The sequence below is a fragment of the Ochlerotatus camptorhynchus genome, unplaced genomic scaffold (genome assembly GCF_037179485.1).
Source record: "Ochlerotatus camptorhynchus isolate MF236.1 unplaced genomic scaffold, CSIRO-AGI_Acam_v1.1 ptg000329l, whole genome shotgun sequence".
In the NCBI taxonomy this organism is placed as follows: domain Eukaryota; kingdom Metazoa; phylum Arthropoda; class Insecta; order Diptera; family Culicidae; genus Ochlerotatus; species Ochlerotatus camptorhynchus.
In genome coordinates, this window is record NW_027040817.1 from 1,754,990 (window position 1) to 1,768,163 (window position 13,174).

At 40.9% G+C, this 13,174-nt stretch overlaps 2 protein-coding genes across 2 annotated transcripts; one reads left to right on the forward strand and one right to left on the reverse strand.

Moving 5' to 3' along the window:
* Positions 1 to 3,822: 3,822 nt before the first annotated feature.
* Positions 3,823 to 5,386, forward strand: Sec61beta (Sec61 translocon subunit beta). Its single transcript, XM_065230266.1, has 3 exons — positions 3,823 to 4,059; positions 4,190 to 4,401; positions 5,289 to 5,386. The coding sequence occupies exons 1-3, from the start codon at positions 4,057 to 4,059 to the stop codon at positions 5,374 to 5,376; spliced, it is 303 nt and encodes a 100-aa protein (XP_065086338.1). The 5' UTR covers positions 3,823 to 4,056; the 3' UTR covers positions 5,377 to 5,386.
* Positions 5,387 to 10,933: 5,547 nt separating this feature from the next.
* LOC135708263 (uncharacterized) lies at positions 10,934 to 12,948 on the reverse strand. Its single transcript, XM_065230265.1, has 3 exons — positions 12,448 to 12,948; positions 11,748 to 12,375; positions 10,934 to 11,678 (listed from the first exon to the last, which is right to left on the reverse strand). The coding sequence occupies exons 1-3, from the start codon at positions 12,618 to 12,620 to the stop codon at positions 11,505 to 11,507; spliced, it is 975 nt and encodes a 324-aa protein (XP_065086337.1). The 5' UTR covers positions 12,621 to 12,948; the 3' UTR covers positions 10,934 to 11,504.
* Positions 12,949 to 13,174: the final 226 nt, after the last annotated feature.

Sequence of the window (13,174 nt, forward strand, 5' to 3'; positions counted from 1 at the left end):
ATTACTACACAATGTTTGTTTTGATTCGCTATGAAAGTTTGACAGATAACATCAGGGGTGTGTGGATTCATGCAGAACATGCAGGGGTGAGTGAAATAGCTTGGGACTGCTTGGGACCGTTGTTCTGGTACTGAGTGAGCCAAAAATAATAATGATTTTCTTCGGGACCCAGTGGTCTTAGAGTTACCTCTATGGTTATTCCATATAGGCAACTCTAAGACCAGTAGGTCCCGAAGAAACGTGCTCAACTTTTTGGCTCAGCTCTGGTACTATCTTCGGTCCCAAGCTAATCGATTCACCCCTCGAAACATTGGAATATCCACTAACCCCTCATTTTATCTGTCAAACTTTCATAGCTAATCAAAACAAACATTGTGTAGTACTAGAATTTCGACTATAATGGGATACGTTAATCGATTTGTTGGGACCAATAGGCTAGTCAAGTAGTGAGCCAATTTAAAATCGATAGTTTCGTATTGATTGTTGGTTATTCTGCTTGCTTATTTTTTTTTACTAGTGAGGCTGGCTCCGAATCCAACCGAGTAACTCTCTAATGTGATACGTTTGCTCCGAGGGAAAACAAGACGATTTACCTGTGATGAGAATCGCCGTGACAGATAATCTTGTTACTGGCCGATAGTTGATCGCACGCTTCTAGTAGTTGCATTTTTGGGGTTCGTAGGAGATCGGGTATCAAGATTGGGTCTGCTTGTTTTCTGGCAAACGTCAGTTTGTTCGTTTGTTTTTCAAACCTAGCTCAGGTTGAGGTTCGCACTGACAAAAAGTTCGGTTTCGCACTTATGTGAATAAACATTAATGAAACTTGAATTGTTCATGAAGCTAATCCTAAGCCTAAAAAAAATTAAAATAATAAATATTTAATTCCGACATGTACGCGCTTGTTGAACATTCATCACGATTATTTTACTGCACAACAAATCAAACATCTATGTGGACGGAGTATAATTTTTCAATGTTTGCATCAGCTATCTTAGATTGGCAAATAATCGAGCAAATGAACCAAAAACTTTGCTGACAGTATGCCCAAAAGTGTGCTGTCAGTATGCCCAAAAGTGTCAGATTGTCCAAAAATGTCAAAATCATGTGAGCTATGGTTCTATATGTGGTTGACAGGGATAGCGTCCCCCTGGAAACGGTATTATAAGTAAAGCCCTCTAATTAAAGAATGGATGACTGTCACCACAAAACTGAAAAAAGCTGTTCGAATTGAGCAAAGCGGTACATCTTGACGGTTAGATCGGAACAACTTTTGACAGACGTCCATACTTTTACTGTACGGCTTTAATTAATCATGTTTTGTTGTTTTTGATATCATCCACATCGAGAGGGCCAGTCACTTTCGAATGTATAGGAATGGTAGGAAACCAATTGGAAATGCATGAAAATTTCCAGTTTTTATTCATTATCGTCTATATGGGCAGTTTTAGATGCGCAAAAATTGCACGAGTACATTACTATGGTGATAAGGTAAACACTCGTTTATTTGTTTCCTTCTGTGAAAACATGTTTAGTCACAAATCGTGGATTTTCTGATATTCTCCATACTGCAAAAAAGATTTTCCTACCACTGAAGAGGCGACATCTCTCAGGTCTTCAGTGTAGCTACTACCCAAATCATATAATAAATAATAAGTTAATCCGAGTTGGAGCTTACCGCCATTAGTGGTCATGATCAAGGTTGCTGATCCTCGCAGCGAAGCACAATTCGTTATATATTTCTCTCGCTGTTGCTGAAGGGTAGTACCAACAATCAATACGAAACTAACGATTTTAAATTGGCTCACCACTTTAGTAGCCTATTGGTCCCAAGCAAACGATTAACGTACCCTATTCTAGTTGAAATTCTATTACTACACTATGTTTGTTTTGATTCGCTATGAAAGTTTGACAGATAACATCAGGGGTGTGTGGATTCATGCAGAACATGCAGGGGTGAGTGAAATAGCTTGGGACTGCTTGGGACCGTTGTTCTGGTACTGAGTGAGCCAAAAATATTAATGATTTTCTTCGGGACCCAGTGGTCTTAGAGTTACCTCTATGGTAGTACTGCACGAGAGCGGCTCTCTTCTCGTGCACGAGAATATATCTCCCACGAATGATTTTAAATAATTCAGTTTTGCGCTTCTCTACATTCTCTCGTCATTCACTGAGTTACGGCTTTAGGCAAACCAACAATCGTCACTCATCCACTTGTTTGCTACTGGACGAGTTTAGATGGGTTCATTCAATTCGATTGCTATTCGTTTGTGGGCAATATTCACAAAGAATGCAAGATTCCACTCGCCACGAGCGTTCACGGCGATGCGATATACTGAGCTGGACGCTTGAGTGGTTGATTGACGCTGCGCTGAAGCAAAGCATTTTTAATGATTCATTAATCGCACTACTGTGCGTAAGATCAGGTGTATGCGAGAGAACAGTAACTTTAAGTTTGGAAAAATCTCTATAAATAAATAACTCGAAAACGGATATTTTTATTTTGTGGTGAATAACTTTTTAAAAAATCAGCGTTAGGAATTCACCTGGCCGCCTCACTACCAACAGGAACAATTGGCGTGTTCAAAATTCACCTCACTGTGTCGGCTACGAACAGCCCCTAGTTGTTTCCGATGATTTAAATAATACCAAATGGCAATTGTAATATTGGCACGATGCGTTTATTAATTTTCAATAGACTACCTTACCATGCAACGATAAGTTTATGGCAAATGCTGACTTTGAATATTGGGTGGCCGCATCAACTTTTAGGCAAACTGCCTTCTGTCGAAATTTGACAGACAATATTTGCCGCATGATTTCAGCGCCTCTGTGGATTGACGGAGGCAGAGTATTTCGGGAGATTTTCAGACCACACGCCTTCCACAGGGGACCCAAAATCAAATTTGCACCTTCTCATTCTGGATAACTTATGGGAAGGATGTGATCCGTTACCATTTGCAACGTACCCAGGAGCACATCAGCCCTAGTAATGTCCACTTGCACTTTCGGTTTTGCACGTTTTGCAGGTTTTGTTCCAGGTCACTAGTCTCCTCCTCTAGCCCTTGGGCCACTTCCGGGTGGCAGGCATTAAAGTGACATTTGATTTTCCCCGGATTGAACACCTTTTGTACGATCCGCGTCTATATCGGGAGGCAACGATATTTGCATCCAATGCCGTATTTTCTTCCTTTTTAAACTTCCAATATTCGTCATGCTCATATTGGCAACCGGTAGCACTCGCCGCGAGTATTAAACTAACACACCGTGAACGTTCATTGAGGCCTGCACTCTTATCCGATCACACCAGTTCGTAAAGAACGATGAGAATGGAACGAGAGTGAATGGAAGGCAGCACGAATACTCTTTGCACACAGGTCACTCACAAAGACTCGTGTTAATGGCATCGTTCGGTTCGTTCAGGAATGTATACTTTGCTTTCATTATTCCAAACGCGTTCGGAGACGGTAAGCGGTTTTGAGTCATACGATGCGAGTATCAGTAACCTTGGTCATGATTAGTAAACATTGCCCGTAGCTTGTGCCACTTTTTCTCTAGTGAATGAGCTCAAATCAATGCGTGCAGTCGTCTGTTCCGTGCATTGGTCAATGGTCTGCTACAATCATTTTAGGAAAATAATTACTTAAACAAGCTTCAACTTGAAAAAAAGACCCCTCGTTATATTTTATTTTCTCCCTTTTTTATGGCACAGACCTGTTGGTACATATTTACCCCTAGTTATAGTGCATTTCATTTTCGTCGAAGCTTCAAAAATGACAACTCGATGACAGCTGTCAGTGAACGTGGGTTCATTTTGGTGACGTTTGCTTGCGACGTGTAGTGGTTCTCTTCGATACGTGGATTCCCTGAGCAGAAAGTGTTCCGAAAGTGCACAGGCAGCTTGGTTATTGAGTGAGCTGGAACGATTGTCGCGGTCGCAAATCCCATCCAACTCTGAGCAAGTCCAGAGCATCTCCGTGTGTGTTTTCTAAACGGTGAAAGACTGATTTTATTAGTTCCCCAGTGATTATTCATCGCTGAGCCAACAGAATCATCAAAATGGTGTGTATTTTTTTGCCCGGAAAAGGGATTGATTTGTGCTATAATTTTAGGTTCATTTCCATCAAATCGATGCTTCAGGGAAAGTGAAATGATATTCAACAATATAGTGATTCGTAATAATGTATTTCAGCCTGCTCCAGCAAGTTCCACATCCGTTGGAAGCGGAAGTCGATCTCCCACAAAGCCCACGTCGGCACCTCGAGCAAGCGGCGCTGGAGGCTCGAGCAATCTGAAACAACGGAAGACCACCACCACGACCACTGCTGCCAGGAATCGCACCACTGGCACCGGATCCGGTGGTATGTGGCGCTTCTACACCGACGATTCTCCTGGCATCAAAGTGTAAGTATTACATCGTGTTGTGACCTCTTCATAAACTCTCGGTGCTTTCACTTTAAAACCATGGTCGCTGAGCTTAATAATATTTGGCAGATAGGGGAAATGGCTCTAATGTTGGCCTATGGATCTAAGATTGGGCCCATCGTTAAAAATCTGCTATTTATCAATTTTATCTTGATGAACGCGTCATTGAGACGGTACTAATGGATATGTTTGGTCTCTATTGAGAATTTAGTCGATTGCTTAATTTATGTATGGGCCCAAATTAGAGGCATTTAGGCCAACATTACATCAATTTCCCCTACTTAATAATATGTATGTGCAAAATTGTGCAAAGCAATGTTTCTTAGGAAATCTCAAGTTCAAATCCTGCCGGAGTACCAACTTGGTGACCTAAACACTTTAACGTAAGCTTAGTTGTGGAAATAGGATAAATTATTCCATACAAAATTACAATGCCTGTTAGCTATCAGTTTTATTCTAGTTAAACCAGTTTATCCTTTACCTTTCAAATTAAAAATATGATATTAGTCTAAAGGCCAACTGAAAAGTCCAAATAATTATACAAGTTACTAAATTATGTTACTCAAGAGAATATTGGTAGCCTTTCTTATAATTAAACAAGCTATGCATTAAAATTGGCGTTATCGTACGTTTAAAACCACTTTTATTTATTTTGATTGAACGGTTCTATTGTGAGTTGAGCTTGCATCTTACCATCTGTGATGTGCATTAATTATTTCCTTTTGGTTCATATTTTAAGAGCTTAAAACAAGTCGGTGCATTCCATCAAGGCTAACAAAATAATGTCGCTCTTTTGAAATAATGATGAAGAAGTCTCAGTTATGCAGTTGTGTCAAATGACTTACATAATACTTTTTTCTTTCCAGTGGCCCAGTCCCAGTCTTAGTGATGTCTTTGCTATTCATTGCGTCCGTGTTTATGCTGCACATCTGGGGCAAGTACACTCGCTCGTAAGGACATTAGATTGCTAAGGCGTTTCCTGCTCGTGGAATTCAATCCACACAAGACGCATTCACTTTACTATTATAACTCTTAACATTATTGTGTCTACGTATGTTTCACATGGGATGCCAGGGTGCATTTTCCTTTATCTTTTGCATACCTTTTTTTGTTCTGTTTTGTACGCGTTTGGGAGAAGATATTCTTTTCCGATAAAGATAGATAAACCCATATGATTTTGTACCGAACAATGACGGTTCAGAAAAAATATACAAAATAATTTAATTCACGAAATGGAACAATCGTTATCATTACGAAAAGTATAATAAAAAAAGTTTCAAAATCATTTAGATGTTAGGTTAATTCTGAAAGAAATATCCATTGTTTCGATTAAAAACAGTCAAAGATTGCCGAATAATTTAAGAGAATTCTCTGGAATATCCAAAACGTACTGAGAACCAATTCTACAGACTTCGAGCACAAGTTAAGTGTGCCAATTTTTTAACAAAAAATATCCTTTTATATGGCGATATGTGCTATATAAAAAGTAGAAGGGTCTGTGCCTAGGGGCACGAACAGAAGCTTGACGTAGGACCGCTAGTGGACGGAACAAATATGTTGATCATTTAGTTCTTAACTCTTTCCGTTTTTGAATTGGTGGCCCTGAAAAGGGTCGGTTGTTTTTCAAATGCTGGCCACACCAGTGCAAGTCGATGCTGATCGGATGTCGGCGGCCTAGTCATGTTGCCTTTCCTCCGGTCGATGTGGGTGATTTCGTCGTCGTCTCAGTGATGCCAAATATCACAGGAGTGGAACTTCGAATCAGAAAGTGGCTCCACTGGTCATTTGCGAACACTAGCGCACCTAGCGGTAGAAGGCATCTTCGGCCTGCAGTTAAGATAGGCAGCATGCTATGATAGTGTGAGTGCACATAGAAAGCCCATGCGGAACGCTACCACATCACATCGCTCGTTGAGCAGAAAAACGAGCACTTTTTGATTCGCCGATTTGTTTGCACTTCCCCTTCTGTTCTGTGCAAATATACAGATTTATCTGTAATTATACAGATTTTTCTCAAAATTTTGATACAGATATCTGTACATACAGATTACAGATTTTTCAAATAAGTGGAATATTTGTTTAATTCTGGATTATATTTATTAATATCCATAAATAATCCTTTCTTCCTTTTGAGTAGGTACGAGCACGTAACCAAATACCAATTTTTCACTTTTTATTTTATTATCTTCGTTAATTTTGAACGGACTTCTGATGCTCAGGTGTTCTGATTTCTGATTACTCGTTAGAATGGGAGTCAGCGGTGCCGGTGGTGTAGTGGTAAGCGTGATTATCTCTCACCCCAGCAGGCCTGGGTTCAATCCCAGTCGGCGCTGCCGGGATGTTCTGAGGCGTAGCATCTCTGATCCACGCCTTCCTTCGGAAGGGAAGTAAAGCCGTTGTTCCCCTGTTCATGAGTTGATGGGTCGATAGGTAGGGTCCAGGTATGGGAGCTGCCTCCATGGCGTCAGTAGCATTGGTGTTCAGCACGGAAAACTAAATCGACGGAAAACAAACCAAGGAAAAAAATCGGAGAGTTAGTTTTTCATTCTTATTGTTTAATTAACCATATAGCATGGTGACAAGTACTATGATTTTTATTATTTTTCGATTTGTCGAATCGGTAAACAAGCCGTTTTAACAACCCACAAGTTGATTGATTACAGTTTGTGAGTCGAAGAGTCAACTGGAAATTTTGACTTTTGACTAGCGTAGTATCAGAAATAAATAATATTCTATGCAATTCTACTAAACATCAAAATAAATGTGTTGTGACATAATACAATAAAGTTGATAAAACATATGAATACGATTGCAAATAGAGAAATACAGAGGAAACCATCCCAAAGTTTTTCACAAAAAATACTGAGTACACTTAGGTTATATAGGTTCGCGCAACAGCTAGCGAATTCAATATCCTTCTAATCTGCCAAATGATTAGATAAAGTTGAAATTTGGTTTGATTAGAAGAATTTGAGAAAATGAAACATCGAGCATATCATTTTAAACTAATAGGGGAAAAGTTGGCTTCGGCAATACCTTAACCTATTATCGTCAGGGGGTTAAAAAAAAGTCCTAGAGCACTCAAATTTGGCCAATAGTTGCTCTGAAACACAATGTATCCACATGCCAAAATTGAGCTCTCAAGGACGTTGTTTAACCCCTGACGATAATAGGTTAAGGTATTGCCGAAGAGAACTTTTCCCCTACTTCATAAAATTTTAATGCTTATTTTTCATTTTCTAAAATTGTTGAGTAAATAAAACAAATGACCTGACTAACATTTTCGTAATCTCGGACATAAAAAATTCAAATTTAACGAAAATGTGATTGTTCCTTCCTTTTTTCTCAAGTTTGTATCTTATTACTGGGACTTGATTTTTTTTGTATTTTTAGACTTTTTGAAAAGATACAAATCACTTAAAAAAAAATCAAGATTCAGGATTTCAGATTTATTATCTAGAAAGCAAACTTAAGTCATTCTTCAAGATTATTAACTATGAACAAACTATTTCTGAACTTCAAATGAACTTAAAGTATATTTACGACGATCCGCAATAAGATCTACTATAGAATTTAAACAGATTATTTTACAGTGTCAGCCATAAATACAGAACGAAATCGAAAATAATGTGGCAACACTGCGTCGTCTTCGTATTGGTGCGATGCGTGCTCATACATCGTGTCGGAAGCTTATCTCGTTGCTCGAAAGCAAATGACGAAGAAAACGATTTGGCATTATCGCTGCTTTTCTCCTTCCTTCCTTTCACTGGTGAAATGGTGAGCGATCAACAGAGCATTGAGCTCGCTCATGTGAGCATAAGCAATGTGTCGTGTATTCGATTTGCGCTCTATCGTTGCGTCCGTGTTTGGGATTTTTCGTTACATATCTGAATTTTGATTTTTTTTTTTTTAATGTTACCCCCAGTATCGAAATTAAAGACGTAGTCCTACGTCAAAAAATATAAGAATTTGTTGCACATCATCTGATTCAAGGTTGAAGCGTCTAACAAAGGATTGAAGTGAAAATAAGTTTCCCGGAATACTTAATGTTTTGGTGTGAAAACTATTCAAATATGTAAGCGACATTATGGCATTATCCAAATGTCACTACCCCGAATGGTACACTTCTCCGAAAATCATTGCCCCGCATGGCCATTATCCAGAATTCATGGACCTTTTCTAAAAATTGTTGATTTTCTTGATTATATTGTATATATATTTAGTTAAAGAACAGAATATTTCCGTCTTTATTAACCCTCGCCTTGGCTAGTTTTTAACCTGGACGTTGGTGGGCGGGCCTAATCGTATGCTTCATAGTGGAGCGTTGTAGACGGTAGGTTTATGGCCGGCGTTGCTGGCTCATGCCGCGATAGAATAGCGCCATGGGCAGGCGATGGGGATTACTAAGCTTCCCCTCTCTGATGAACCACTGCATGAGAAAACCAAAGATCTAGTCCAGCAGTGATAGTATCACACTTGTTACTCCTTTGTTTGAGAGCCGCGTCGTAGTACCAAGCGGTGGAAACTAACGATTTAAAATTGGCTCACTACTTGACTAGCCTATTGGTCCCAAGCAAACGATTAACGTACCCCGTTCTAGTCAAAATTCTAGTATTACACAATGTTTGTTTTGATTCGCTATGAAAGTTTGATAGATAAAATGAGGGGTTAGTGGATTTTACTATGTTTCGAGGGGTGAATCGATTAGCTTAGGACCGAAGAGAGTACCAGAGCTGAGCAAAAAAGTTGAGCACGTTTCTTCGGGAGCTTCTTGTCTTAGAGTTACCTCTATGGTAGTACAGACAGGACAGACAGACAGACAGACAGACAGACCCACCTTGGTGGAGGACTACGACTACTTTGGATCGGAAAGTGGCTCCACTTGTCATTTGCAAACACTAGCGCATCTAGCGGTAGAAGGCATCTTCTGCCTGCAGTTAAGATAGGCAGCATCCTATGATAGTGTGAGTGCACATAGAAAGCCCGTGTGGAATGCTACCACAATACATCGCTTGTTGAGCAGACAAACGAAGCACCTTTTGAGTCACCGATTTGTTTGCACTTCCCCTTCTGTTCTGTGCTACGAGTGCTATATGACGAGAGAAACCAGAGGAGTACGAAAAATGGTGAGAACGGAGTCGATGGCTAAGTGGCAGCAGGAGTGGGATGCAGCAGAGAACGGTAGATGGACACACAGGCTAATAGCGACTCTTTCAACCTGGGTGAACAGGAAGCATGGAGAAGTCAACTTCCACTTGACGCAGTTCCTGTCTGGTCATGGCTGCTTCAGGAAGTACCTGCATCGGTTCGGACACACAATGGCACCCTTCTGTCCGGAGTGAGGCAATGTAGAAGACTCACCAGCGCACGTGGTCTTCGAATGTCCTAGATTTGATGATGTGCGAGAGCATATGCTCACCCTTAGCACGGAGAATGTCGTCGAAGAAATGTGTCGAGAGGAGGGCACCTTTAACGCCTACAGCAGAGCAGTAACGCAGATCATGTCAGCGTTGCAGCGAAAATGGCGAGAAGACCAACTAGAAAGTAGTAATGTGCTCACACAAGTGCGAACTGAAAGCCGAAGCCGGGAGAACTCTCCGTCAGAGTAGGCTGTATCCACCACCGAGAATAACCGAGTAGAACGTGACGCTGGGAGCTAAATGGCTCACAAATTGGAGAAACGATCAGCGAACTGGAAGCGCCAATTAGCTGAGGTAAAGCGAGGTGCGGAATACACGGCCCCCTCCGAAGTAATACGACAAGTGGTTCCGGGGAAAAAGGGCAAGGCGTCTAAGGAAGTTTTAGTGCGGTAAGAATCTCACACACCGTGTCACCGCGACTGTGCGCCCAGTTGTCAAGCGGTGGCACGATGGCTTTTTTGAAGGTTTCCTCCTTGCCAAAAAAAAAAAAAAAAAAAACAGACAGACAGACAGACAATCGAACCGTCAAAATGCACCGCTTTGCTCGATTGGAACAGCTTTTTTTCAGTTTTGGGGGGCTACGTACAATATAGCATGCTTTTTTTTAAATCGGCGCTAAAGGTCAAGCTAATAATGAATCCCGAGCAAGACCGGGCACACTGAGCTGGTTACATATAAAGCCTAGTATATGCTAGTTATACCGTTCAAAGCGCAGTGAAATTTGAAGCATGTGAAAAATCTTGAAATTTCGCTAGCGAAAATATTGTGAAAAAATGGTTGTGGAACATTTTCCAATTTTCTCTTTTCGCAGTTCACGTGAAACTAAATCGACCAGTTTACACCTCCAGTGAAGTAACTCCAATCCTCTTGTGTGAACCTATATATAATTTCAGCGAAATCATTATAGTAGAAAAAGGTGAGTTTTTCGGGAAGGACAGTAGGTGTATAGACTGGAAGTTGGTCTCTAGATACGCCGACTTAGCGGAAAGCGCATTGTATGCACTGAACAATTTCAATTACAATAAAATTACCGAGTGTCGCTTCAAAGGATTTCTTTTATTTGTTCTGAAATAAAGCTTATTTTTCCAAGCCGTTCCAAATGGAAATTTTTAATGGTTTAAGCTAATGATCTTAGATAAATAGTACAATTTTGAACAATGTCCACGGAAAATATAGCCGAATCATCGTGCTTGGTTCTGCTTATCTAAGTGTCACAATACAACAAAGTTGATTAGCCGATACATGTATAACAATGGCATACAGAAATAAACTAGTAATTCAAATTTATGTTGCCTAAAGACCCATCTCAAAAGGATTTAATCAATTGTGGAATTGAAACTGATGCTCAAATGGTGGTATTATTGCCGGGAATTAGCTAGCGTGTCTGTGTCTGTTGATACAATGCTAGAAGTTTTAAGTGTTACCTATCGATTAAGAGTTTTGGTTTTCGTATGTAGTGAATATATGCGATTAGATACATTTTAAGAAATGTTTTGATCCTCCTTCGTAGAGCTGACAAAACGGTGTATTAAGTAAATAAAACTACCCAAATTAAAATCTACAATCATTAACTGTGGGAAAAGTTAAATACGCATTTGTGCCTGTCTAATCTTTACTGTGGAATGTTTAAGTGTGAAAAGCAAATAGAAATAGATTTTTTGTTCAATTATCAGCTGACATTTCGGTGATACAATGGTTAATGTCCAGCACCTGCTTTATAAACTCTGCATCATGCACGGAATCCGCTAGGTCACTCATCAGTTCAATTAATTCGGCCTGTTCCATTCGCAGTTGCGGCGCTAGATTTCCCAAATGAGTCATAATATTCTCAGGGATCTAAATGTTGAAAACAAGAAAGTTATAAACTGTGCTTTCGTTACGATTAATGGTTTTTAATATACTAACCTGTTGAGGATTTTTAAACGACGAGAATTTGAATTTTTGCTTAACTTGCGTATCGTTGACACTATCGTAAAAAAGAGTCACCTGTGCATCTGCTGGATTCGGAACTACCGGGAAATACAAACCGGCACATACGCGTCCCTTGGCATCACGAGACAGTAATGAGCGGAAATTGTACACAAGATTTCTACGAACAGTAACGTCAATCGCCGTTCTATAGGGTCGCTCAATGTATATTACTGACATTTCATACTGTTGCTTGCCGGCTCGCGTCACACGTTCCGTCCAGGTGATGAAGTTTGCACTATGATGACTCAAAACGTAACTGTACTCTCGTTTGCAGTGAGGTTCATCTGATTGCGTGAACCAGCCGGTATGTGGATAACATTGATCTTTCATTACAGTAACAGCGCGTGCCACATGGTAACCCGGATCGAGGATCAGTACACCTTCCCGCCCTCCAACCACGATTTGCATGGCGACAAGAGCGTGCTCCTTCTCTAAACTTGGTGCGGCGTGTTCGATGTTCTTCTCTGTGCAGTGGTTGACATAGGCTTCCGATTCTTCCACTGCTTCCTCACACGAAACCAGGTAGAAGTGCTCCGCAATATGCGGATAGTGTTCTGCTAATCTGTTGGTTGAAACAGAAAACAATAGTTTTATCGTTAATTTATATTTTCCAGTAAATTGCATCTAGACTTACCTCGACACAATTTCCATTGCCAAACTAACACACATGTGATGCCGACGGTTTATCGGTATCGTATAGTTTTGAAAATGTGTTCTAAGATCCGGGTCGGCACTGTGAGTGCTGCGGTAGGTCTTGTGAAAATCCACAAAATTATTTGCTGTATTGTAATGAGTCTCCTCCAACATCCGCTGTAGTTTCGTTTCAATCAAACCTATCAAATCCTCATACTGCCACACCTTGTCGACGACGTACGGCTTGGCCAGTTTGGTTGACCATTTTGGTAGCGGTAACGGCGAGTCAATCGGCCACGCTCCGTTGGTCTGGTCAAACTTGGCCAGGTTATAGCTATCCTCGTCGAGTGTCCATTCGAGGTCAGCAGTACCAAGGGCAGTGCCCGCTTTCGCAACCGTCACATTGTGTCTGTGACTTTCCGGGTCGGTCAATCGTCGGGTGGATTGACCGAGCCCGTGGTCCAATGGTAGGACCGAGGGAAGCTCGCTGCGTACGACGGCGAGTCAACTTGGCCACTCGTTACCCCAGCGGCCAACGGTTGGTACGTAGGCGCCATCCTGACGTTCGACGCTCGTGAATGAAATGGTGTTTGCACCGTTAAGATCGTTCCGGCCCTGCACTTTGCCGGTCAGGCCCGGTTCGTCCCCTTTTATTGATGATGATTTTTCACGCTCTGTTGGTAGGTAGAAAAAATATGCAATGAAATCAACACGAACTCTAGTATAAT

Coding starts and splice junctions, on each gene's coding strand:
- Sec61beta (XM_065230266.1), top strand. Junction 4,402..5,288: donor GATTCTCCTGGCATCAAAGT/GTAAGTATTACA, acceptor TTTTCTTTCCAG/TGGCCCAGTCCCAGTCTTAG.
- LOC135708263 (XM_065230265.1), bottom strand. CDS start 12,620: ATGTTGGAGGAGACTCATTACAATACAGCAAATAATTTTGTGGATTTT. Junction 12,376..12,447: donor GCAATGGAAATTGTGTCGAG/GTAAGTCTAGAT, acceptor TTCAACCAACAG/ATTAGCAGAACACTATCCGC. Junction 11,679..11,747: donor CGTTTAAAAATCCTCAACAG/GTTAGTATATTA, acceptor TTCAACATTTAG/ATCCCTGAGAATATTATGAC.